Source organism: Phyllostomus discolor, chromosome 4, assembly GCF_004126475.2.
Source record: "Phyllostomus discolor isolate MPI-MPIP mPhyDis1 chromosome 4, mPhyDis1.pri.v3, whole genome shotgun sequence".
Taxonomy (NCBI): Eukaryota; Metazoa; Chordata; class Mammalia; order Chiroptera; family Phyllostomidae; genus Phyllostomus; species Phyllostomus discolor.
Window position 1 is genome coordinate 146,932,298 of NC_040906.2, and position 25,111 is coordinate 146,957,408.

The 25,111-nt window shown below is 36.4% G+C and overlaps 1 protein-coding gene across 2 annotated transcripts in view; it reads left to right on the plus strand.

Moving 5' to 3' along the window:
• Positions 1 to 25,111, plus strand: part of LOC114495292 (cytochrome b5 reductase 4) — an 84,405-nt gene that overhangs the window by 27,362 nt on the left and 31,932 nt on the right. The window contains exons 3-7 of one of the 2 annotated variants that reach the window (XM_028510526.2): positions 6,385 to 6,485; positions 9,791 to 9,872; positions 17,749 to 17,778; positions 22,953 to 23,013; positions 24,555 to 24,612. In XM_028510526.2, the coding sequence (XP_028366327.1) occupies positions 6,385 to 6,485; positions 9,791 to 9,872; positions 17,749 to 17,778; positions 22,953 to 23,013; positions 24,555 to 24,612 (332 nt within the window). The remainder of the gene's footprint in view (positions 1 to 6,384; positions 6,486 to 9,790; positions 9,873 to 17,748; positions 17,779 to 22,952; positions 23,014 to 24,554; positions 24,613 to 25,111) is intronic. The other variant, XM_036024426.1, reaches the window with a different exon arrangement.

Below are 25,111 nucleotides of genomic sequence, written 5' to 3' on the forward strand. Positions count from 1 at the left end.
ACTTAAAATATAATGCAAAAAGCTATAATTAAAAAGCCAATAAAATTGGAATTCTAGGAAAAAATGAAATTCTAGGAAAAAATTTGGCTAACCCAAAAGAAGTCAGGGAAATAGAGGAACAGAGACACAGAAAATTATAGGGTTGGAATGGGGAAGAAAACTTGGGGGTGGGAATGGAAACTAATAAAATGGTAGCTCTACATTCCAAAAGAATGTATGAAGCATACATTACTAGAATTGAAAGATAATTAAAATCCACAATCATTGCTGCATATTTTTACACCCTCTCATAGCAGTTGGTAGAACTAGACAAACATCACCAGACATAAAATAATACTAATGTGCAATTTCTCTACTGGACACAAGATGGCGAAGTAGTCACAGTGCTTGCAAAAAATGGCTCTGCATACCATTCTTTTATCTTGTGAACATACCTTTTTCTTTCATTCATTTTAGAGCCAACAAAATGAACATTGGTGACTAATGAAATTAGTACGAATACTGCAGTATAGTGCCATAATACTTGGCACATATATAATAGGCATTAAATAATTTTTTGTTGAATGAATATAAATGGAGCTTTGAAGTTAAATCTGATTAAATTTTAAAACAAAAATTATTTTTAAAACAAATTACAAAAATACCACTTTTATTTTTGAAATAAAACATTTTGGTTTTAAGATCTCTTTACTCTTTTAAAATGATCAAGGACCCCTCCCTGGCTGATGTGGCTCAGTGGATTGACTGCTGGCCTGCGGATCGAAAGGTTACCTGTTGGATTTCTGGTCAGAGCACATGCCTGGGTTGTGGGCCAGGTCCCCAGGTGGGGGCATGAGAAAGGCAATTAATCAATGTTTCTTTCCCTCCTTCTCCCTCCTTTCCCCTCTCTCCAAAAATAAATGAATAAAATTTAAAAAAACATTGAGGACCCTAAAGGGCTTTGTTTATGATGGCTCTATCGATGTTTACCCTTCAGGAATTAAACTTAAGAAATTTAAAGAATATTTTAAAATTAATTTAACAGTTAAAAATAAACTCACTGTATTATAAATAATACATGAAAAATAACTACATTTTACAAAGCAAAAAATTAGTGAGAAAATTGGTATTTTACTTTTTGGCAAATATTTTTATTGTATGGCTTAATAGATGACAGCTATATTCTCATGTCACCTTCTGTATTAAATCTTAGACACTCATGAAAGAATGAGAGTTTTTTTAAAGGCAGATAGCATTTTAGTATTACTAGAAAAAATGTTAGTCTTGGACCACCCAAAAAGTCTTGAGCTCCTTCAGAAGTCCCTGGACCATGCTCTAGACTCTGACTTACAAATAGGAAAAGGAAAAAATGAAAAATTACTAGTTGGTGAGTGTGTGGCCTGAACCATGGAGATACAGGTCACTTCTTCCTGGAGGGTAATTAGGGTTCCCATGTATGGTTGCCTAACCTGAGAAATTGTGCGAGTCTCATCCAGGAGATAAATAGGCAGGTAAAAAATGTCTCTTAAGTCCAGAATTGTACTGTCTCATATAGAGCTGGTGGTTGAGAATAAGTTGTTGCATGCTGCAGTCCCGTTCGGAGTTCAGCTATCTGAGAAATGTGTGATTCAGGTTCTATTGGTGAGAAAAGGTGTTTCTTGCCTATGGGAAGTTGGACTAGTGACTGAAAAAGAGCTCTTGGAAGCTGGAACCTTTGCACATTGCTGCTGAGAATGGAAAAGTCTGGCGGTTCCTCTATGTCAGGGCTGTCAAACTCATTTTCACCGGGGGCCACATCAGCCTCGAAGTTGCCTTCAAAGGAACAAATGCAATTTCAGCTCCTTAACAGTTAAGGAGTAGTTACATTTATACAGTCCTAAAATTGTTGTGGCCCTTTGAAGGCAACTGCGAGGCTGATATGGCCCCTGGTGAAAATGAGTTTGACACCCCTGCTCTAAAGGTTCAATATTGATTGTTATGTGACCTAACAAATTCATTGCTAAGTACATACTCAAAAGAAATAAAAATATATGCCCACACAAAAACTTGGACATGACTGTTCATAGCAGCATTATTTATAATAGCCAAAAAGTGGAAACAACGTAGATGTTCAGGAACTGATAAATGAATAAACGAAGTGTGGCATATCCATGCATGGGATGTTACTCAGCCATGAAAAGAAATGAATTACTGATATGGGCAACAACATAGATGGACTTTGAAAATACTGAGCGGAAGAAGGCAAACACAAAAAAACACATATTGTGTGATTCCATTTATATGAAATGTCCAAAATATGCAATCTGAAGAGGCAGAAAGTACATTAGCAGCGGCCTAGGGCTGGGGAGGATGGGAGGAATGCTACCTGAAGAATGTTTCTGCGTATCGTTAGGTTGTAATATCTGTTGTGGTCAATGGCCCCCACATGGGGACTCAACCATTCTCCACAATGTCAGCAGCAAACACTCACAGGGAGTTTCTCCACTTTGGCTAACTAATAAATCTCTCTTTTGTTGTTTGTTTGCTTGTGTCCTCGTAATGCTTTTTAAGCTCAGATAATGAGAGCACTGTTACTAGTGTCCTTTGGCTTTGGCTGCTAGGAAGTTCAGGACTAGGTTTAATGCTCAGTGTTAGTAACATTGTTAGCTAGATGAGGCAGCTAGTGTATTTTCTTTTTTGGTATATGTTTCGGTGTGAGTTCTTTAAACTATTACACACAAACTTACATATTTTATTGTAAGATGTCCATGGTCTCTATCAGTAGCAGTTAGGATTTAAATTGCAACAAATATACAAAGTATATGAGAAAAACTAGAGGCAGCGTTTGCAAAGATGGGAAAGAGTTCTATATAAAGTGGCAATTTTAGTTTTCAGGCATAAAAATAATGTTGATTCTTTAAGGGTTTTTCAAAGTTTTTATTTATTTAGTTTTAGAGAGAGGGGAAGGGAAGGAGAAAGAGAGGGAGGAAAACACCAGTGTGTGGTTGCCTCTCATGTGTCCCACACTGGGGACTTGGCCCACAACTCAGGCATGTGCCCTGACTGGAAAGCAAACCGGCAACCATTTGGTTCGAAGGCCCGCGCTCAATCCACTGAACTAAACCAGACACAGCTCTTTAAGCTTTTAAACAAGCAGTAAGCTCCTAGACTCAGGTACTATTCAAGCAGATTCTGGGTGGTGGTCTGTCTCTAGATTCTGTAGAGGTTAATACTGTATGAATGAGAGATCAGTTTAAAAAATGCTGTTATAGTTCTCTCAGCCTTAAGATTATCATTCTTTGATTGAATTAGAAGTATAAGTTTCTGACAATGCAAAGCACTGATTGGTAATTTTAAAGTGGGTAATTCTTATTCTAAGAACTTATTTGAGAGCTCAATGTCCCAGACATGTAACACAAAAGAGACAACTTAGTGTGAAAATATTAGAACAGGTATTACCAGTACATTGCCTAAAGAACTCAATAAAGTTGTTCTAAATGTGTGTTTTCAATTGCAGTGCAGCTCTGCTAGGATGAGTTAGCTATAAAATGTACCCCCTGAGTATTGCTGGGGCATTTAAAAATGATGTATTTGAACATTAGTGTATATGCTTAAATACAGATGTTTAAACATATACATCTAGAATGTACCTATAGCATGTATGTTTAAATACAGTTTTTAACAGAACTGCTGTATTTTAATTTTAATAAGTTGCTGCTGCCCTCTCCTTTCCTTCTCTCCTTTTCCTTCTTCTTCCTCCTTTTTAAATACTTTTACCACAGTTTCATTGAGATATAATAAAAAATAACATTGTATAAATTTAGGGTGTACAACATTATTGTTTGGCATATGTATATATTATGAAATTAAGTTGCTCTTCTTAGCAGCAGTCACTCCTTTTATTGTATCTACTTCTGGTTAGAGTTTGAAAAGCAAAGTGCAAAACAAAATAAAGTATTAGCATAAAGGATAGATATAGATAGGTAGGTAAACAGACAGGCTCCCTAACTCTCCCTGTGCCACTGAAGGTCGCCCATGTAAATAATCTAAAAGCAGCATTGATGATGTTTCATAAATCCGTTTCTGCCTGTATTTGTTCTTAATATTATTAGGTTTTGGTGAATTAATAACTTAGCATCAAATTGAGATTATTTCTGTGGGTCCATGAATACTATTTATTTATATTTAATGTCAGTCAGTTGTGCAAATCTGCCACCCCCGAGCCATGAGAGCTATGGGAAGAAGTTAATTTGTGTTATTGCAAAATTTAGAGTTGCAAAATTAGTTTCTATAAACCAAGTAGTAAGAACTCATAGGAAACAAAAAGCCTGCATAGGAGAGATTGCTGTCTAAAAGCTGTGTATAGTATAAATAGAATACAATAAAGTGTGAAGGAAAAACATAAAATTAAGTTCTTTGAATTTGTTTTCTGCTGTAACATGCAGGGGTCCAATTTTAGTTATTAGGAAATGCTTTTGAAAGAGAAAAAAAGAAGGAGGTAAGAGGGAGGAAGAAAGGGAAGAAAGAGCCTCTGGACCAGTGGAAGTGCACCAGTTGTATTAATAGGGGTCAGGGTTTAAGAATCATAATCAGCAAATCACTGAGACTGCCAAGTGTGGTGGGATCTAACAGTTTAATTCCTTATAGTGAGGGATTTTGTAGGCATTCCTCGTTTTGTCCTTTTGAAGAAGCTGGGAAGTTCTTTAGCTCTGGATCCCAGCCCATCAGAAAGGATAGGAAGATTATGAGAGTATAAGTCTCAATCTGAAGAGTTTGGAGGAGCAGAGAACACATGTGGGACATTTCAGGCTTTCTGTGCTGATTATTGATAGATGTTAAAGCTGCCTGTTTATCTTCCTGGTTGCTGAACCACATGCAGCTCTATCACAGAAGGTGGGGTGATCATGTGTCGAGGATTTCATGTTCTTGAGAAACTGGAACTCTCGTCAAAGTTTGGTGGCAGAGAAAAATTGGAATTCTTTTGTTTGGAAGGGAGTTCTCTTTTAAAAAGCCTATTGGGAATAATTTCAGCCCTAATTGTTATCTCTGACATTTGCGGTCTGTGGATTTTGGAAGACTAAACAACAAGTTCTTTCTAAATTTAGTGGGGAAAAGTGTATGGAAAGGAGAAAGAAGAGGACTCCAGAAATTCTTTTTCTTTTTTTCATACTTATTTTGAAGACTGCTGAAAGAGAGATTTTTGTGAATTCTTTTTGTTGCCTAAGTTGCCTTTCAGAAATTTTATGAAGAAATCCTGACTGATTGGTTATTTTCTAAAATTAAATTGGAGGAAAACTGCAGTAGATTTCTTGGATCTGAAATCTAATTTTTTCTTTCCTTCCAAGATTATTACATGAGATGGATGTTTTAAGTTGTCTGAGATTATTTGAATTCATGGACGTCATCATAAAAAGAGGGCATAGTCCTGGATGTGAGAAAGCCAGTTGTTTTCATTGCACTCGTGAGTGTCTTTAGGGCTGGATTTGCCCGTTTAGATACAAGTAAAGGGTTAAAAAGCAGCTCACTTCCTTGGTAAGGCTAGGCACTGGGCTATTCTCTATTTGTTCCTTATTCTTTTTTCTGAAGAGATAAAACTACAGTTAAATGTATGATCTGATTAAGTGAATATTTTTGGAAGATAAAGTGATTATTAAGATCTAAACAATAGTCTTTGTTCCTTGGGCAACTGCAGAAAAGAATTGTGCTTGCTTTCACAGAGCATCCTACATGATGTGAGCTCAGTTCTATTTCATCAGATTCTGCGACAGGGCAGGAGAAGAAGATGGAGTGGAAATGAGAGAGAGAGTGAGAGCAAGAGAGAGAGAGAAAGAGAGGGAGAGGTGGGGATATGGCAATATCTTTGAAGCAGAGATACTCACTGTCTTTGTTCTGGACAATCTTTTCAGGGATGTTTGCATAGTGAACAACTTTAGATGATAGGAGAGCTAGTGTCTTCCTCTGACAGACTTGCTTACGTCTCAGTATATTAATGTCTCCCTTTGGGACAAAGGGTAGACACACTTAACTGTCCATTATGAAAGATTCGAGTTTCCTAAGCTCACTCAGCATTTCTCGTGTCATGCAGCACATTGGTATACAGATATTAACCAGCCCTCTTCACATAGCTCTGTGGGAATTTGGGTTCAGAGAACTGATGCACCTGTTGTTATTCTAGCTGCTGCTACTGATGTGGGTACTAAACTGTCCTATGTCTCTGACTTAGGAGTCTTGTGTTTTCCTACAGGACCCATGAAAGTGGCAGGCTAACTTATTAGTTTGCAAGTATGAAGAAATCTGAGACCCTTTATATTCTTAAATCTTTGACATAATAGGGTGAATTTGGAAAGATTTATTGGAACATTTTTGTAGTTTGTATAGTTTTCAGGAAGTTCATTTAGGATATTATTTCTCCTTGCATTGACACAGGGCTTGTTTATAATGTCAGCCCGTATATGGAGTATCATCCCGGTGGAGAAGATGAACTAATGAGAGCAGCAGGGTCAGATGGCACAGACCTCTTTGATCAGGTAAGGTGCTGAAAGTAATCATAGAGTTACAATGGAGAGTACTCTCTGATTTAGCAGTATGACAGTTGTGGCAAGCTTACTTAAATAAGGTCCGTGTAACCTCATGACACTGAGGAATATAAAGAGAACTAAATTATACTGGAAATTCTTCTTGCGGAAGAGTACAAGATGTTATAGGACAGATATAAAGGTATGGTGGACAAGTTTTCATGGAAATGAAAAGTGTTCCCAAACTTTTCTATTTGGCTTGCATTTCGGGGCAGTAACAAATAACAAATTACAATGGAATTTGCCTTAAATCAGTAATAAGAATCTCCTAACCAGAACATGAGTAATCCAACATATCCACCCAGCATGCACTCCTGTCTGTGAGTCACTTAGCAGTGGTCTGACTCATCAGATCAGCTGTCCTGGTATCACAATGCTGTGTTAAAATAACCCTTGTTTCACTTAATAATGACCCCAAAGCATGAGAGTAGTGGTGCTGGCAGTTCTTACCTGCCACAGAGAAGCCATCAGGTACTTCCTGGAAGTGAAAAGGTGAGTACAGCACAATAAAATATTTTGAGAGAGAAACCATATTCACATAACTTTTATTATAGTATATGATTGTAATTTTTCTATTTTATTTTTAATTATTGGTAATTCTTACTGTGCCTAATTTATAAGTTTAACTTTATCAGAGGTATGTAGGTATAACAATACATAGAATATATAGAGTTTAGTACTCTTCACTGTTTCAGGCATCCACTTTGGGGGGTAGTCTTGGAACTTATCCTCTGTGGATAAGGGGCCGGGGACTACTGTATTCTTTGTTTTTGCTTTTTAAAATCCTCACCTGAGGATATGTTTATTGATTTTTAGGGAGAAAAAAAGGGGGAGAAGGGAGAGAAATATCTATGTGAGACAGAAACATTGATCAGTTGCCTCCCATACACATTCCAACTGGGGATTGAACCCACAGCCTTGTTGTGTGTCCTGACTGGAAACGGATCCCACAACCTTTTTTTGGTGTACAGGGCGATGCTCCAACTAACTGAGCCACCTGGCCAGGGCAGGACTACTGCATTCTTAAAGACAGTCGTATTAATACCTTGTTCTATGACTCTGAGAGCTCACCACTGACTGTGGAATAAATTTAAAGTCATTATTTGAGGCCCTGAAAAGACTATATGAAGGTAAATATTCTCAACATTCATCTTGCTTTGAGCAAGTAAGTCCCTGGTTCCATGATTGACAAACCACAACCCTTTGCCTCCTTGAATATCTTTTTCCTTCATCTGTCTGTTAAAATTCTACCCGACTCCATAGCCCCAGAGATGGTGCTTCACACATTATTGGATGCACCATAAATATTTGATAAGTGAAATTTTAACCAATGTTAACAAATGAGTGTTCATCTGTAATTTCATACATTTTCTATTTTAGTGTATATTTACATAAGAACATGCATAGAAATTCTGACATCAGAATAATTTAACCTGATTATTAGTGATTATAGAGTATTTTATTGGTATATTATGGTATATTATGATTTTTCTATACTGGTCTTTTACAATTGGACATTTAGGTTGTTTCCGATATTTTGTTGATAGAAATAGTGTTGTGATGAGTATCCTGGCACTTGTATCTTTGCACACGTGCAGATATTTTCTCAGGTGAATTTCTGAATTAATGAAGGAGCTGCATATTTTTAGGCTTTTAATGTCCGTTGAGAAGGTGTCCTTCAGAAAGTTTGTTTAAATTTAATTCCCACCCTAAGACTGGCAACAAATACCCTAAGTTATTTTTTTGAAATGACAATCTCACTTTGTTCCTTTTCAAGAGAATGTCCTATCAGATCTTCAAGTCTGAGTAACCACTTGTTTTATAGGTCATTCTTTTCCTTGAAAGCATGAACAAGCTTTTAAGAAAAAACTCGGATCACTTTGCAAATCCAACAATTGTTTTGGTGTTTTTCCTCAAGGCTATTGTCTTGCACTGCAGTAGAAGTGTTTTTGAGAACTTCCCATTTTGTCACACAGAATATAAAAAAGACCTGTAATCAAGGGTTGTGATTTAATAACAATAGCTGAGTTTTGGAAGCAGACCATGTGCGCATCAGTAGAAGAGTGGATAGAAAGCTATGGTACATTTACATAATGGAATACTACTGGGCTATAAAAATCTTATTTGTGACAGCATGAATTGACCTCAAGATTATTATGCTAAGTGAAATAAGCCAATGAGACCAAGTAAGACAAATACCATATGATCTCAGTTATACGTGGAATCTAATGAACAATATAATTTAACAAACAAAATAGAAACAGAAACATAGATACAGGAAACAGACTGACAGCTGTCAGGGGAGGCTAGTTGGGGATCTGAGTGTAAAAGGTGAAGAGATCAAGCAAAACAATAAATACAGGAAACTCATAGACAAAGACAACAGTATGGTGATTCCCAGAGAATGGAGGCAGTGAGGGGGAGGTAGAAGAGGGGATGGAGGGAATAAATGGTGATGAAGGAGACTTGGGGTGGTGAACCCACAATACAATATACAGATGATGCATTATAGAGTTGTACACCTGAAACCTATATAATTTTATTAACCAATATCATCCCAATAAGTTCAATTTAAAAAAGAAATTAAAAAAAAAATTAATAGTATTTTCTACTTCATGAAGGATGTTCTTAAATGAAACTAAATCCCCACCCCACCCCCCTTGTGTCTGGTGAAGAATATAATGATTGAAATCACTGCCTTAATTTGTGCTAAGATGAAAGCAGTTTTACCAGCCATTGCTTTTTTGACATCGATGCAAATGTCAACACAATGAAAAAGGCAAATAAATTTTAGTGTACAGGGTCTGGCACAAATAACGCCCCCTCTTTATTACAAAATCTTTTAACACAAAATCATAAGTGTGTAATTCTGTAACAACAATATCACACTGAAGGATACCCTGTGACATTTTAGGTGAAATGTTCAAATTAAAACTATAAATTATTACACCCATATTATTACCCTACCAACCACACTCAAGCAGGCATGATTTCTGCTGGACTCTATTTTGAAACTAACCGAGACCTCATGGATATCTGAAAGGGCATCAGGAACCTCCAGAGGTCTGTAGATAACTTTTTGAGAACATTGTTACCCTCTGTATGCTGCCTTTCTGCCATTCCCCTGTTGACAAGTTGAATCTGCCTCTTCATTTTTTTAGAGCAGTGTAAAAAATGTGTAGTTTTGCTCAGAATAAAATCAGAGCATCTCATGGAGTTAGTCATGGTGCTTTTCTGTCACTTGTATCCCATACCAGGTTCATCGTTGGGTCAACTATGAATCCATGCTGAGAGAATGCCTGGTTGGCAGAATGGCAGTTAAACCTGCTGTTCCTAAAGGTAAGCAGTGCCAGTGCCAAGCTGGCATTGATATTTGATGCATGTGTTTTTTTTGAACTTGGATTTCAACGAATGGATTTAAATAAATCACTATGTTCTCATTTTCACTGGCTTCCTGGTCTAGCCACTGTAAAGGTTTTACTTTAGTTCTTTAGAAGGAAACACAGACTTTAACCTTAAATTTTTGACATTTTGAAAGAACATTCATGGTATGAGTATTAAGTATTATGGAAGTGAAAGAACTTCCTTTACTCTTAATTTAGTTTTCACTAGTCTTTTATTCTCCTGTTAGACAGATTTGCTAGAGCACTTGGTTAGAGTTGACTTTTCGACTAGTTTTTTAGAATTAATGTTTTGAATATGTAATATATTCACATGACTCAAAAATGAGGAAATATAAAGAATTATACAGTGAATTTTTTTTCCTCCAGGTTTTGTCTCCCATTTGCCTTGAAGCTTTCAAGTCCTTGATTCATTACCATAGAAAACCCATGTTCTGATTTTAGGCTACTTATAAAATAGAATCCATTTTCCCCTTGCCTTCTAACCTATGGTTGTACAATATGCATGGCTTTATAGTTTATCTCTTTATCTCCTAAGCTTTGTTCAGAAGAGTACTGTTTGAAAATTTGGACAAGCAATAGGAATAGCAGGAATACTTTGCTTAATCCTTTACTGTGGAAGGAATCTGGTTTATTTTATTTTATTTTTTTCAGTAACTCCTGACTTTGACACACAAATAAGAATAAATTGGCTTGTTTGACCTGAGCCTTCTATTTATATTTAGTTCAGTGAGTTTTGTAATTCCAGGTCTTGTTGCTAAAGGCCTGCACCAGCAGTATGGAAATAGCACAGGCTTACGTGGATTTGAACCCTAGCTCTAAAACCTATTGGCTATGCAATCTTTGAACCAGTTTTGAACACTGAGTCTCAATTTTTAAATCTGCACAGTGATTCATGGGGCTAAGAATTAATATGAGTAAAGTTCCTTGCACAGTGAGAGTAAACAGATGCTCAACAAAAGGATTATTTCTTTTTGTTCCTATTACTACAAAAGCAAATAAGCCATATATGTATATACCAAAAGCAAACTAGTTTGAACTTGAGTGTTTAGAAATTCTTCCAAACAATTTACTCTTGTAAACCAATCCCTTTCTCCTTTTAATTGGTTCCTAAGTTCACTGATTCACTGCTTGCAGGAGATAAGATCATAACTAAAATTTCTGAATGAATAATTTTACCTCATTCTGAATGTTATGTATCTTATTTGTACAATCTGGTACCAAAAGCCATGGGTTCTTACCCATTCAGGGCAATCAGAACATAGGCCAGGCTTTTTAGGCTTCTGCCAATTAGTGAAAAGACTTTTCTGGTTTCTTTCCTTCCTCCCTGGAAATGAAAGACAAGCCTCAAAATGCTTCACCAGATATAACAAACACCACTAAAAGGAGCATAATTCACATGGAAATCCCCAGATATCCATAAAAAAAAGGGTAGTTAGAAACAGCAATCCAGAGTGATAAGCTAGCTCTGGTGCCTGTTTCTTACGGACAGACACTATTATATGGGATGACTGTGTAATTGTCCAAACTGGGGCAGTTTTGACAATGAAGAGGATTCTGTCAGTAATTATGCTGGGATAAGAGGGAGTGCACTGACTCTGGCAACCCAAGGCATGCGTTTACTGTATAGTTACAGCTCCTGGGTGAGATAAGAACAGAGGATGAAAACAGAAAGAAAGTAGGAGTAGTAGGTGGAAAGAGACTGTGCTGAGATGATTTGTGGAGGTGGGGCAGGGGTGGGGGGGGACAGTGGATGTACCGAAGAGGAATGTTATATGTGGGCTTCTCTCAATGTCATACCCCTGACACCATCTTTTAGGTGGGGTGACCTGCCAGACACCAATGCAGGGGGATCCAGAATTGGCATTTTGAGGGCATCTCCACAGTTGGGCAGTATAGTGTTCATTTTATCTGGTGGTTTCTAGTGTGGCAGTGGTGAAATGCCTGGGTATCTAGGAGGCAAACAGAAAAGCCAACAGTCAGAATATGAAATAATAGTAATGGATCCTTGTTAAGCAGTCAGGGTGATTTTTATAATCCTTTGCTTGAGAAATATTATGGTTTGTATTGATATCTTTAGAAAGATATCAATAATGAATAAAAAGAAACTTCAAAAAGTTAAGTTTTAGTTGCTAATAATTTATTTATGTAGAATTCTCATTCTCTGGCAAAGATGAAAAATCTTCTCTTTATCCTTATCCTAGTCCTTTTCTGTCACGATAACCACTGGCTGCATGTGGCTATTGAACATTCAAAATGCACCTAGTCCAAATTGTGATGTGCTACAAGTATCAAATACACACTACATTTAGAAACTTTATGTATGAAATAAAGAATGTAAAATATCTCATAAATTTTATATTGATTACATGTTAAAATAATATTCTGGATATACTGTATTAAGTAAAGATGTATTGTTAAAATTTAACCTGTTTATTTTTCACCTTGCTAATGTTGTTATTAGAAAATTAGAAATTATACTTGGGGCTTGCATTGTATTTCTTTTGGGGGGTGCTGTTCTAGACCATAAATGTACTTTAAACAAATTTACCATAAGTCACATTTTTTAAATGTCATATTTTCCAATAACATAGTGCAGTTTCAGGAATGCTTCTTGTTAATTTCTCATTGCTTTATCAAGATTTCTATTACTTTATGTTTTTAGCTTTCTTGTCCACTCTCTTGATCAGTTAATGAGTATACGTAACTTAGAACCATGGATCAATCGAATACTTAGAGGGAAGAGAGATTTAAAGCTGTTCTAACTCTCTCAGTTTAGAAGTGAGGATACTTAGGCATGCATGTATACATACCTTACTAAAAGCTATAGGTGTTTAATACCACCTCTTGAAGAAATCATGGATGCTTCCTTTTGTAAGGCAGAGAATAACCTCATCAAAGTTATCCACTTTTGCGTCATTATTTTTCCTTTGCCATATGCCAGTGTTTTTTAACTGGGGTTGATTTTGTTCCTGCAGGGTATTTGGCAATGTTTGGAGACATTTTGGTTGCTGCACCTAAGCTAAATGCTCCTGATGTTCTAGCCAGTGGAGGGGAGGTCCAGGATTCTGCTCACTACCCTATAACACACAGAATAGACTCCCACATTAAGGAATTATCTAGCTCCAAATTTTAGTAGTGCTGAAGTAGAGAAACCTTCATATATGAATTAGTTTTTTTATTCTTAAAAAAAATTGATGGTGTTAGTATATGTTGAAGCTGGTATGTAGACAAGACAGCATTTGGATGGGCTAGAAGTTCACCTTCTGTAAGAGTCAAAGTTCTCTCTCCCAGAGTGTCAGTTTCCTCATTGGGAAGATGAGGACAATTCAGGGCTCAAGTATGTGAGCAAAACACAAGCTCTGAGGTTAATGGTAGGGGAGAGGCAAGAGAGTTTCTAGTGGAGGGAGAGGGGCAGGGTGTCATGATGAAATGGCCTTTATTGAATGAGCAAGTTGTTATCTCAGCCAGGTTGCCTTACTTTGCTTTTGTGGCTACAGTTTCTTATCTGAGTTTAAACCTGGGATTTATCTGAGTACCTATTTGAACTCTTCAGTCTTTATTTTAATTCTACTGGTAAACTGCTTCTAGGATAAAGAGTAATTTTGGGCCTTAATGTTTGAAAGATGCCTAAGATTTCAAGATGATTCAGAAGATGATTACAAAGATGAATAAAGATAGTTTAAAAATACAAAAATTTTATAAGATGGGAGAAATGAGTGTATAACTTTTGAAACAAAATCAAGAATTAGGCCTAAGTTGTGTTATGAGGAGTTCCATTTAGAGATATGGAAGAATTTTCTAGAGAAAAATAGTTGTTAAACACATTGTAGGGAGCAGAGCCATTGAGTCTTCTGGCAAGGCTCAGCAGTAAAGGGAACACAGAATGGAATGTTTTGGTAACAAGACTGAAGTCATATCTGATGGTTTCACGATGTCAGTCTTTTAGAGTGAGATGGGAAGATGAGATAATGTAGCTATATGACAAATGTAAAACATTTAGATGTAAATGTATTCGTCTTCCTAAAATATTTTTTTCAGAGTCTTTCTGACAAATGCCTGTATAGTTTTTTAAAAGACAACTATTATATTAGTTCCTTAGTGGAGTCCTTTCAAATTCCTTGTAAGTACAGATGCCCCCCACTCTGTCGGCTTCCATACCACCTTCTACACACCTCTTTTACAGCATTTATCACATGGTATTAAAAAGAACATATTAGCATTTTCCTTTTAATTAAGTTTACTCAATTTTCGAATAAGTAATGCATTCACATGATTCAAGACTGAGAAGTGCCCTTCTCGTACCTGTCTCCCATCTACCTTCTTCCCCTGCCTTGCACACCTAGAGGTAACCACATCAGCACATTATTGTGAATCCTTCCAAATCTCTTTATGCATGTATAAACAATCTTAATGTTTGTTTATATTTTCCTAATTTTTTATCCAAATGGTTTCTTAGTAAGTCAGTATCCCTGTTAAAATAATGATCAACAGATTATTTGTTAAGAATGAGCATACTGGTAAAGCAGGAGTTTTGTTAGTTTTTTTATCCTGGGGCTCTGCTGTGGCTCCACTCAGCAGAGGGTAACTAGAACCAGGTCTCGATTAAAATTCCTTACCCAGCCCTCTTACCAAAGAAGAGTAGAGTGAGAATAGATCACAGAGCTAGCCATCCTAATGATGCTGACCTCTCCAGAAAGCAGAGGCTCTAATCAGAATAATGCAGTTCATACAACATTATGAGAAAAGAATAAATTCTCTTAACCTTGGAGCCAACCAAATGATAATATTAGTTGTCAAGACAGAATAACATTTCTTGTTAGAGAGGAAAGTGTCTCATGTGACTAAAATGATTCAGATATAAATATACTTAATAGTGAAAAAAAAAAGTTGTTTTATTTTTTATGGCTCAATTTTTGAAAAGAGCTGCAAAAGTAGACTAGCAGAGTTTTTAAAGGTAATTTAGATCATTGAAGTAGAAGTTCTCTTCCTGATGTTAATTTTTGTATCAAAAGAAGACCCAGGGTCCTGGCTGGTGTGGCTCAGTGGATTGAGTGCCTGCCTGCAAACAAAAGGGTCTCTGGTTCAATTGCCAGTCAAGGCACATGCCTGGGTTGTGGGCCAGGTCCCCAGTAGGGTGCGTGCAAAATGCAAGCACACATTGATGTGTTTCTCCTCTCTTTCTCCTTCCCTTTCCCTCTCTAAAAATAAATAAATAAAATCTTTAAAAAATAAAAATAAAATTTAAAAAGACTCAGGGAAAAATTACTAATTTATTAGAATCCAGAAAATTCTGACAGATACAAATCAATTCATATCAGGCAGGAAGTAAATACATATTTTTCACTAGAAACTAATTACCTGGGGCAATTTTTCAAAATCTGTGAGCCTCTTAGATAAACCCAAATTGTTTTATGTGATAAATAAAATTCATCAAACTGCCAGCTCTGTAGTACACTGAAAATAGATTTACTTGTGATGCTGCAAGTTTGCTGTTTGTCCTAAGATAAAACAATCACAACTGCAGTTGCAAAGACAGATGAAACTGGCTGAATGAGAGGAAGCGGCTAAGCAGGGACATCAGCAATCCCTTGCATACTGTAATTGCTAGGTTTTTATCTGCCATTTGATAAACAAAGCTCATTTTGAGGTATAATTTAAGTGGTTTTTAGGTCTTTTGTGTTTTCAGTAAATATTAACTCTAGCAATGGCATAGTAAGAAGTATGGTGCTAATTTTGGAAGAGATGAAGTATAATCTTGGTTTTGCTGCTCAGAAGCTGTGGGTTTCATTCAAGTCCTTGACCTCTGATTTTCAGTTGTAAATGAGGAGATCATTGATAATTTGCTGTATCTTAAGATCCCTTTTGCTATGAAATTATTTTGGAAAATAAAAAGACTGGTCATCTGGCCCCGTAATCATGGTTATTTTATGACAGGTGAGTGAAATGGAGGTAATTATGGGATCTCTGGTTGATGGAAAATCAAAACATAAAAATTTGAAAGCTTTAAGTTTCTTTTTCTATGAAACAAGGTATTACCACAGTACCAAGTGATGTCTTTCTGTTTACTAGCTTGCCACTCAATTTTTGTTATTAACCTGACAGTGTGCTGAGGGTTTATTTTGACTGTTTGGTATAACTCTTGTGATGAAGGTATCGATTTGTGAGCTGGCTGCCATCCTGAAAGAAAACACCTGCTAAAATCTTTTCTGAGTTGTGACACTAAAGATTGCATTGTATATACATGTGAAAGTCATCATATTTTTAGCATTTTTGTCCAAAATTTGGATTAACCGTGGTGATTTTAAGTACTTGTGACCTAGCAGACAGGGGTCCATCCATGGGGCACCTTGGTGAATGACCCAACAATGAGTATGGGGAGAAACAGGTTTTGGGGGGTTTTTTTTGTTTGTTTGTTTTTACAATGTTCTAACCTTGGGGCAGGGTTGGGGTGGCTTGGACCACTTATGCTCCGAGCCCTTTTTCCCATGAGACCCAGCGCTTCCCTTGTTCCCCAAAAAGCTATAAGCCAAAACCAAGCCCAGTAGGTCCCTGTTTCCTTATCTTAAGCCAGTTGCACAGTAGCTCTGTCCTTTAGAATTTGGGGTACATTGTCATCAGCCTCTGTGTAATAGTCCAAGAAAGCATGTACTGTGTTAAACTGGATCATGGTGAAGTCCAGGAAAGTTCCAAAAGTACGCAGAGAGCCCAGGTTTGCAAGGCAGCAGGTCAGTGCCTTGCAAGGGGAGATCCTTCAGAGCTTCAGAGTCAGCTAGAGCAGGCATGATTGAAGCAGCATGCCTGCTTTCTTACTAGCCCATGGCAGACCAGCTCCTACAGCCCACATGGCTCCTGTCTCACCACTGACAGCCTGCTGGAATCTTCTGCAGTACCAGCTGCATCGTGGCTCTCCTTCCTCACTCCTCCATCTGCATGGCTCCTATCTCACTACTGGCAGCCTGCCAGAGTCTTCCTGCAGTACCAGCTGCGTCATGGCTCTCTCATGGCTCTTCTACTCCCTTTCAAGGTGCATGGTTGAATCCCCTCATGGCTGCCCACCCTTAGTTTAAATCCTGACCCGGATCCTGCTGCATGACCTCATCTCCAACTCTTCCCACAATGAGCTGCACTTGCCAGTTTTCTGTATGGTTACATTCATTCAGCTGCCATCCCCTGTCAGGGCAAATGTGACTCAGTGATCCAGGGGCCTCCACCTCTCCTGGCTACGTATACAGTCTAAGAGTCATGCCCACTTTTCCCTGAGGCAGTAGCACAGTTATAAACTAGGCTTTATTATGGAGAGTATTCTAAGCCATATCTTCCACTCCCCACATCCCCCAACCAAGGGCTGTGGGGGCATTCTGTTATTTTCCTGGGTACCCCTCACTCTGTACCCCATTACATACTGACCTATATAAAACTAAACAATAAGGTATCAGTTTGGGGTTTTTAATATGTATGAGTTATAAAATGTAATCTAATAAATTCTGGTTAATTTTGACTAATTTAGAATATGATAATCTGGAAAAATGTGTTTTATATGCTTTCTAAAATAATTTATCAAGATGTTAGAAAAAAAATGTCCAAGGAAAAAAGCCCAGAGAAATGGGAGACAAACACCTGGGGAGATGGCCAGGCAAGCTTCAGAGATTAAACTTATTTGAAAAACGGGCTATCTACTCATTAGTCTCATTTCTCTCTCCAGCCTTAGAAGAAACCCCTTTGACAAAAAAGGGCTGATATCTTTAAGTTAATAATATTAACTTTGGCATTATAATATTCTTATCTGATTTTTTTTCTAAATCATTGTACAGACTGTCGTGAGGAAAAGAAAGTCTTAAATGGTAAGTCATAAATTTATAGTAAAAAAAATCACTAACATGATTATGTATAATATTGCTTCACAGAATTATCTGGGGTATATAGATATTTTTTTATATTCAAGATGTCTGTACTTGCCCAAACCTAGAGGATTTGACAGAACTTTATAGATCATGTATTCTAGCCATTACGCTTATAGTAGTCCCTTCTGTGACATCCCTGAGAATGTGTCCATCTGCCCTCAGCTTGAAGACTTGTAGTCATTAGGAAGCAGGACTGAGTAAGTCCCCTCCCCAGGCAGATAAGCTCACCTCCCGTGTTTGCATGCAAATGCTCAGTAGCCTGTTAATCTCCCCCTTGGGCTCAGCAGCAGTGGCTTCTTCAACCCACTCAGTATGACTTGGAATTACAACTGAATTATATTCATGTGTGTTTAGAAATAGGGTTGTTTTTCTCCTTAAAAGGAAGTTTTAGAAATTCAGCTAATGAGCTACATTGTCAGATGAGTTACCATTTTATAACTAGAAAAAATAGTCTGTATAGTAGACTAATTTATGCAGGTTCCAATGTAACAACTGAAGTTGCGAAAACTGTACTTGAACAATGATTAAAATGAAATTTTAAAAAAGTATTACATTCAAATTGATATATAATGAACTACGCTTTAATTCATTTACTTATATCAGCATGTCATGCTAAAAATAGACCCAGTGCAATTCATCATATTGTTCCTTTTTGTTTTAACAATGATTTAGTGCTCGTGTTCATTAGAAAATTACTCTCATGTTTGTTTCATCTAAAGCTGGACATTAGGATGCCAGCATTTATTAAGTCAATAGCATTATTACATTTCAATTCCACTGCACTGAATTAAATTTAGCCAATGAAATATTTATAACGAATGTAATAAAAGCTCTGTAAGCTGAACACTCATAAGCCTTTCCATTTTTTACTTACAGCTATAAATAGCAGTTTGATCTACTAGTCATGTGTTAAATCAAGTTAAAAAATAGTAATGAGGAAATGTAGTATTATATACTTTGACCTGAACCACAAGATTTGTAACAGGTGATTATAGTAGGTCTATTTTACAGGAAGTACAAAAACTGGTACACTAGGTTGTTTTAAAAAAATAGGGGCAATGAGAATGTTTCTCATTGATTAACATTTAGCACCATAAAAGCATTTGTAAGTGGCAAGAAATTAAAAAAAAAAAAACAAGTTGCTAGTCCACTGTATAATGCTGCATAGAGGGGGCACTGATCTTAAATTCCATCTGATGATTGGCTGTTCTGTGATACTATGCAAACAACCTTCACTTAAAGACTAATTATTGATAGAATGGGCATTTTATTTCCCATCACATATGGCTTCTAGAATCTACACTTTCCTACTGCCCTGCTTTGGATGCACTGCATTTAACTAATATCTCCATTAAAGGTAGCCCTAAAAATGCACTATAGCATATCAGTGGTCTGGCCAGCATTATTACCTTTTAAGACCTTAGATCTTCTGAGATTGTTACACACACACACACACACACACACATATACATACAGGGATGAGCAAAAGTAGGTTTAAGGTTGTATGGGAAGACCTGAAGGTTATAATAATAATAATAGTACAAGAATATACTTTTTTGCAAACTTACAACTGTAAACTTACTTTTGCCATATTAGTTGCTTCTCGTATCTGGTTCATTTAAGTACATGTGGTAAGTCTGTGTATTTGCAGATGTGATTTGTCTGCCCTGTAAGTTGTTATTCATACAGTTGTTTAAAATACTGAGTGGGATAGACTAGTATAGTGTTCCATTAGATACCTGATCCCTCCAAAGTGTTATTAGTCCATCAGGTCAGCACTTGTGGGAGGGAGAATGTTCATTCAGTCTAGCTTACTTTACCTAATTATTTTATTCCACCTCACATTAACCTTAGATTCCTTCAACTTATCTCAAGGATAGTATATGTAAGGTATTGTGTATTATTTGGCCTATGGTATTATTGGCCTATGGTCTCTTGTAATAATTTAAATTTGTATGGTACTGTGTAGTTTTTAGAATGTTTGGGCATTGCCTTATGTGCTTTCTCATGAGATTGTAGGACAGATTTCTGTGCTAGTTTGAATTTGAGGAAGAGGCAACAGTGGTTTTCATAAAATCACAGTGTCCAGATTTCCTGGTCCTAATAAGATTATGCAAGATAAAAATTATTGAGTAACAATTTATGAATTCTGTTGATAGCTTTTTCTTATAAAAATTCTTAGATTGTGATATGCTTGTTTTCTTTTATTTATGTAAGAGGCCTCCAAAAGATGATATATGATATATGAGGGGGCACCCAAAACCACCGGGATTTATTTATAAAAAAGTGTGTATTTACTCTTACATGTTTAAACTGCAGTCATCTTCAAAGTACTCTCCTCCATTTGATGCAATACACCTTTTAAGACATTTTTTCCACCCCTCAAAACAGCTTTTGAACTCATTGATTTCAATGCTTTTTAATGCTTCTGCCATTTTTTGTTTTACCTCTTCCACATCAGCAAGATATTTCCCTTTGAGGACTTTTTTCATCCAAGGAAACAAAAAAAGAGTCACTGGGGTGAGATTGGGTGAATAGGGAGAGTGGGGCAGGGGGGTCATGCCCTTTTTGGCCAAAAACTGAAGAGCACTGAGTGTGGTATAGGCAGGTGCCCTTGACAATCACCCCTCATGAAATGGGCAAACACATTGAAAACATCTTCCAAAAAAATTCACTGAAGCTGAACATGGCCTCTCACAACAACACCAGCTAGTTCACTGATACAGATGGGTTCCCAGAACACTCACCTAGTGGGAGAAACCTGTACTGCAAGGGGCCCGCCTTCCAGAAGATAATTCTGAGGTTTTGGGGGGTACCCCCTCATATCTCTTCATAAAATATCTTTTAGGGCTTTTCAAATATTTTAATAAGATTTCTCTTTTTTTGTCATTGTAGAAAGAATACATTTTAATTACATATTATAGTCTTATCTGTTTTATTACACCATAGTTTTGTGATGGAGCATTCTTGCTTAGTAGGCTCACTGCTGATTGCTTCATATCTTTGGCCTTGTTTTATCACATCTCCAAGACTTCCTTTGTTTATCTGAAAATTAAGTGTGTCCTGCAGAATTACATGGGAAGAGACTGCAGAATTACATGGGAAGAATAAGGCCTGAACTCAGGTTCACAGTCAGCCTCATCTAAAAAAAAATCTGCCCTGGCTGGCATAGCTTAGTGGATTGAGCGCGGGCTGCGAATCCACTGCAAATCAAAGCATCGCAGATTCGATTCCCAGTCAGGGCCCACACCTGGGTTGCAGGCCACGGCCCCCAGCAATTGCACATTGATGTTCCTCTCTCTTTCTCCCTCCCTTTCCTCTCTAAAAATAAATAAATAAAATCTTTAAAAAAGAGATAGGTTTATTAAAAAAATGTGGCTATTTGACACCTGTGCTTTCACTTAAGCTTATGTTTCAACAGAAGCTTCTGTGACTAAAAAGAATCTTGAAAACCTCTAAACTAGCTTGTCTTAAAGGTACCTCCCTACTCTAACGTTATATAATGGCTGTGACTTCTGATTCAGAATTTCAAGACTCACCAGAGACTAAAAATTAACTATTTTTTCCTATGTAGTTTGAAAAATAATAATATAATCAATGCTTTTCAAAACTCTCAGCAGCAGTACTCTTTTTCCACAACAAAATCTTATAGATACAACAATGCACTCCTGTTGTGGGGGGTGGAGGGATATTGGGTTGGCTAAAAAGTTGTTTTCTTTTTCATCAGATGGCTCTAGGAGCACTTAATTATCTTTTACATCATTTGAAACAGTCTTGTTAGATTGTATTGTGACAGCTGTCATATTGGCTGCATTTTTTTAAAAAATAAAAATTGGTGAAGATGGAAGAAAATAAGCAACATTTTTGGTGTATTATGCTTATTATTTCAAGAAAGGTAAAAATGCAACTGAAATGCCAATAAAAAGATTTTTGCAGTGTATGGAGAAGGTGCTGTGGCTGATCAGACATGGCAAAAGCGGTTTGTGAAGTTTCATGCTGGAGATTTCTTTCTGGGTGATGCTCCATTGCTGGGTAGACCAGTTTAAGTTGATAGTGATTAAATCAAGACAGTAATTGAAAACAATGAACATTATATCGCTTGGGAGATAGTGGACATACTCAAGATACCCAAATCAATGAAGTTATTGGTGAAAATGAAACATATGTTTTTTATTTTATGGAAAAAAACATAGGAACTTTTTGACCAACCCAATATTTAATGTTTACATAATCTCCAGAATTCTTCCATGTCTCAGAGTTTTCTAATACAATTTGAAAACCAAGCTTTATCGCACTTTTAGAATGTTTGTTGACATATGCCCACAAGAATGACTGTAGGGGGGAAAAAACATGTTAGTGAGGTCGAGGAGCACCTAGAACTCTCAAACAGAAGAATGAATCAATTCTGGTGCAGTCATACATCATAATACTATACTCAGTAATAAAAAAGGGACAAACTGCTGATGCATTCAGTGACACAGGTGAAAGCTCCAGGTGTGATTTGTTGCTTACTCAATTATGCTTATTTGACACCAGAACTGTAATGTCTATAATGCTGGACCAAAAAGAAAAAAAGAAAAAAGCCAGACCAAAAGAGAACATATCATATGATTCTACTTTTAGAAAGGTCGCCTACAGGCATAAACTAATCATGATGTTAAAAGTCACAACAGGGATGGTGATTGGGAGGGGTACAGACAAGGTGCTGGCTACAAATGTTATGTATACTTCATAAACATTTATTATGCATGGTTATGAATGTTACAGTAGCACATCTGTAATATTTCAATAAGTTTGCTGAAAAGATTAAAAGAAAGAAAAATGCGTTCTGGCTGGTGTAGCTCAGTGAATTGAGCGCAGGCTGCAAACCAAAGCATTGCAGGTTTGATTCCCAGTCAGGGCCCATGTCTGGGTTGCAGGCCACGGCCCCCAGCAACCACACATTGATGTTTCTCTCTCTCTTTCTCCCTCCCTTCTCTCTCTAAAAATAAATAAATAAAATCTTTTAAAAAAGTTATTTAGAAAAAAAAATATATATATATATATACTTTTAAAAAAAGAAAGAAAAATGCTACATTGATGAACTGTGGCTTTTTTTTTTTTTTTTTATGAAGGCATGCTTCCTAAGAGCCAAGTGACAGGTACACTTGCCAAAGAAAGCCCTATTTCTCCAAGGTATGCGTTCTTCTTTTACTTTTTTAAATTAGTTCTAGATCAAAACATACACATTAAAAAAAGAAACAAGCCATGGGTTTATCAATTGCTTACTATATTAGTTGTACTTCTTTGAACTGTCAAGTGGCCCTGGCTGGTGTGGCTCCATGGATTGAGCTCTGGCCTGCAAACTGAAAGGTTGATGGTGCAATTCCCAGGCAGGGCACATGCCTGGGTTGCAGGCTGGGTCCTCAGTTGGGGGCATGTGAGAGGCAACTGACTGATGTTTCTTCACACGTCAACATGTCTTTCTCTCTCTGTCTCCCTCCTTTCCCTCTTATTAAAACAAAACAAAACAGAACTATAGTGCTTTATCAGGTGGTATTGGAGAATGAACTGTTCTGTAAATATAAGTATTTAATATACTGAAGTTTGATTTGTTTTCAACGTCAAAACTTAAAAAAAACTTCAAAATATTTTTCATTATAAAATATACATTCATGGTAGAAAACTTTGAAAATCCAGAAAAATACAAAAGAAAGTGATAAAAATGCATTGTAATTCCATCAGCCCTAGGTACATGCTCTAATATTTGGTTTATTCCACCCAGTTTGATTCATATAATACCTATTTGCAAATTATTCCCTTTTGATATATATTATTGGAACTAAGATACATTCTATGACTAATTTCCTATGTCATTAAATATTCTATAAAAGCATTTTTGTATGTATTACATTATGTAACCATACTATAATTTATTCTGTTTTTGTATACTAATTGATTATATAATTTTTAATGGAAATCTTTCAAAATGTATTTATTGCATGCCAGCTGTCTTAGTAAATTAAGTAATTCATATATATTTTTGTTAATGCCATTTCAAGTGCCCTCAGGGTTATATGTGTTCTTTGTAGCTTTTTTCTCTTTCTGCCTTTCTCCCTATCATCAATCTATATTTTATCAGCAGCATCCTGCTATATTTGTTAAATTTGTTATTTCATATACAATCTATTAAATTATTTTATATAGGTTAAGGGCCTAGGGATACCTCCTTTAGTATTTACCTATCTGTGACTAATGAATCAACTCTAATGCATTAAACTCATTAAGTTTAATTAATAGCTATTACAAAACAGAAGACTTAGTTTTTTCCTTAAGTTTTACTGTTTACCCAATAACAAACTTGAATTAATTTCTTGAATAGTAATATATTTGTGACAGGGAGGAATAAAAGCATGTTGATTTTGTCATGTTCCTTAAGAAAATATATTGTGTTTTCTTATTGCTCTGATAAAAGAATATTCTATAAGTAGATGTGTAATTTTTATAAAAAGTGTCTTGTCAAAGATAACTTTTTCTATGTCCAAGTTGGAACACATGGGAGTATAAATATTTTAAATTTGGAAATAACTGCCAGATGATAAAACTACTGATTACTTGGGGGAAAAGTTTACCTACAGAAATATAGTTCTCATTATAGATGTTAAATATTTAATGATTTAATATATGTTGATGTACATGATCGTCGATATAATTATTCTTCTCCTGATGTTTTGCAGCTATGACTGGTTCCAAACAGACTCTTTAGTCACCATTGTCATATATACTAAACAGAAGGTAAGTGCATCTTTAAGATCCATGTTAGCTAAGTGCCAGGTACTTCTCTAAACACTTTTCTTGTATTGACTTACTCTTCACAATAACTCTATGAGGGAAATACTTTTCTTATCTCTGCTACACAGACAAGGAAACAATGAAAGGTTAAGTAATTTATTCAAAGGCATGCAGTGACATATCTAGCATTTTGAACCCAGCCAGGCTAGTTCCGCTGTGTATGTTCTTAACAACCACATTGTATCCTCTTAGAAAAAAACTAGACTAGCAAGTGTATGTGCCTTTCTATTTTTTTTTTTAAGCAGAGATGGAAAAAGTGAGAATCCCATTTAACTTCATCATGAGACCTAATTTCTTGCCATAAATTGGGATTTGAGAGACAGGAGAGATGGCACTGTTGTGGCTTTAGTGTGCTTAAACCACTTATGGGGTTCATGTGCCATCTTGAAACTAAAATTCAGGACATAATTCATTCACTGTTCCTTGAACACCTACTTTATTT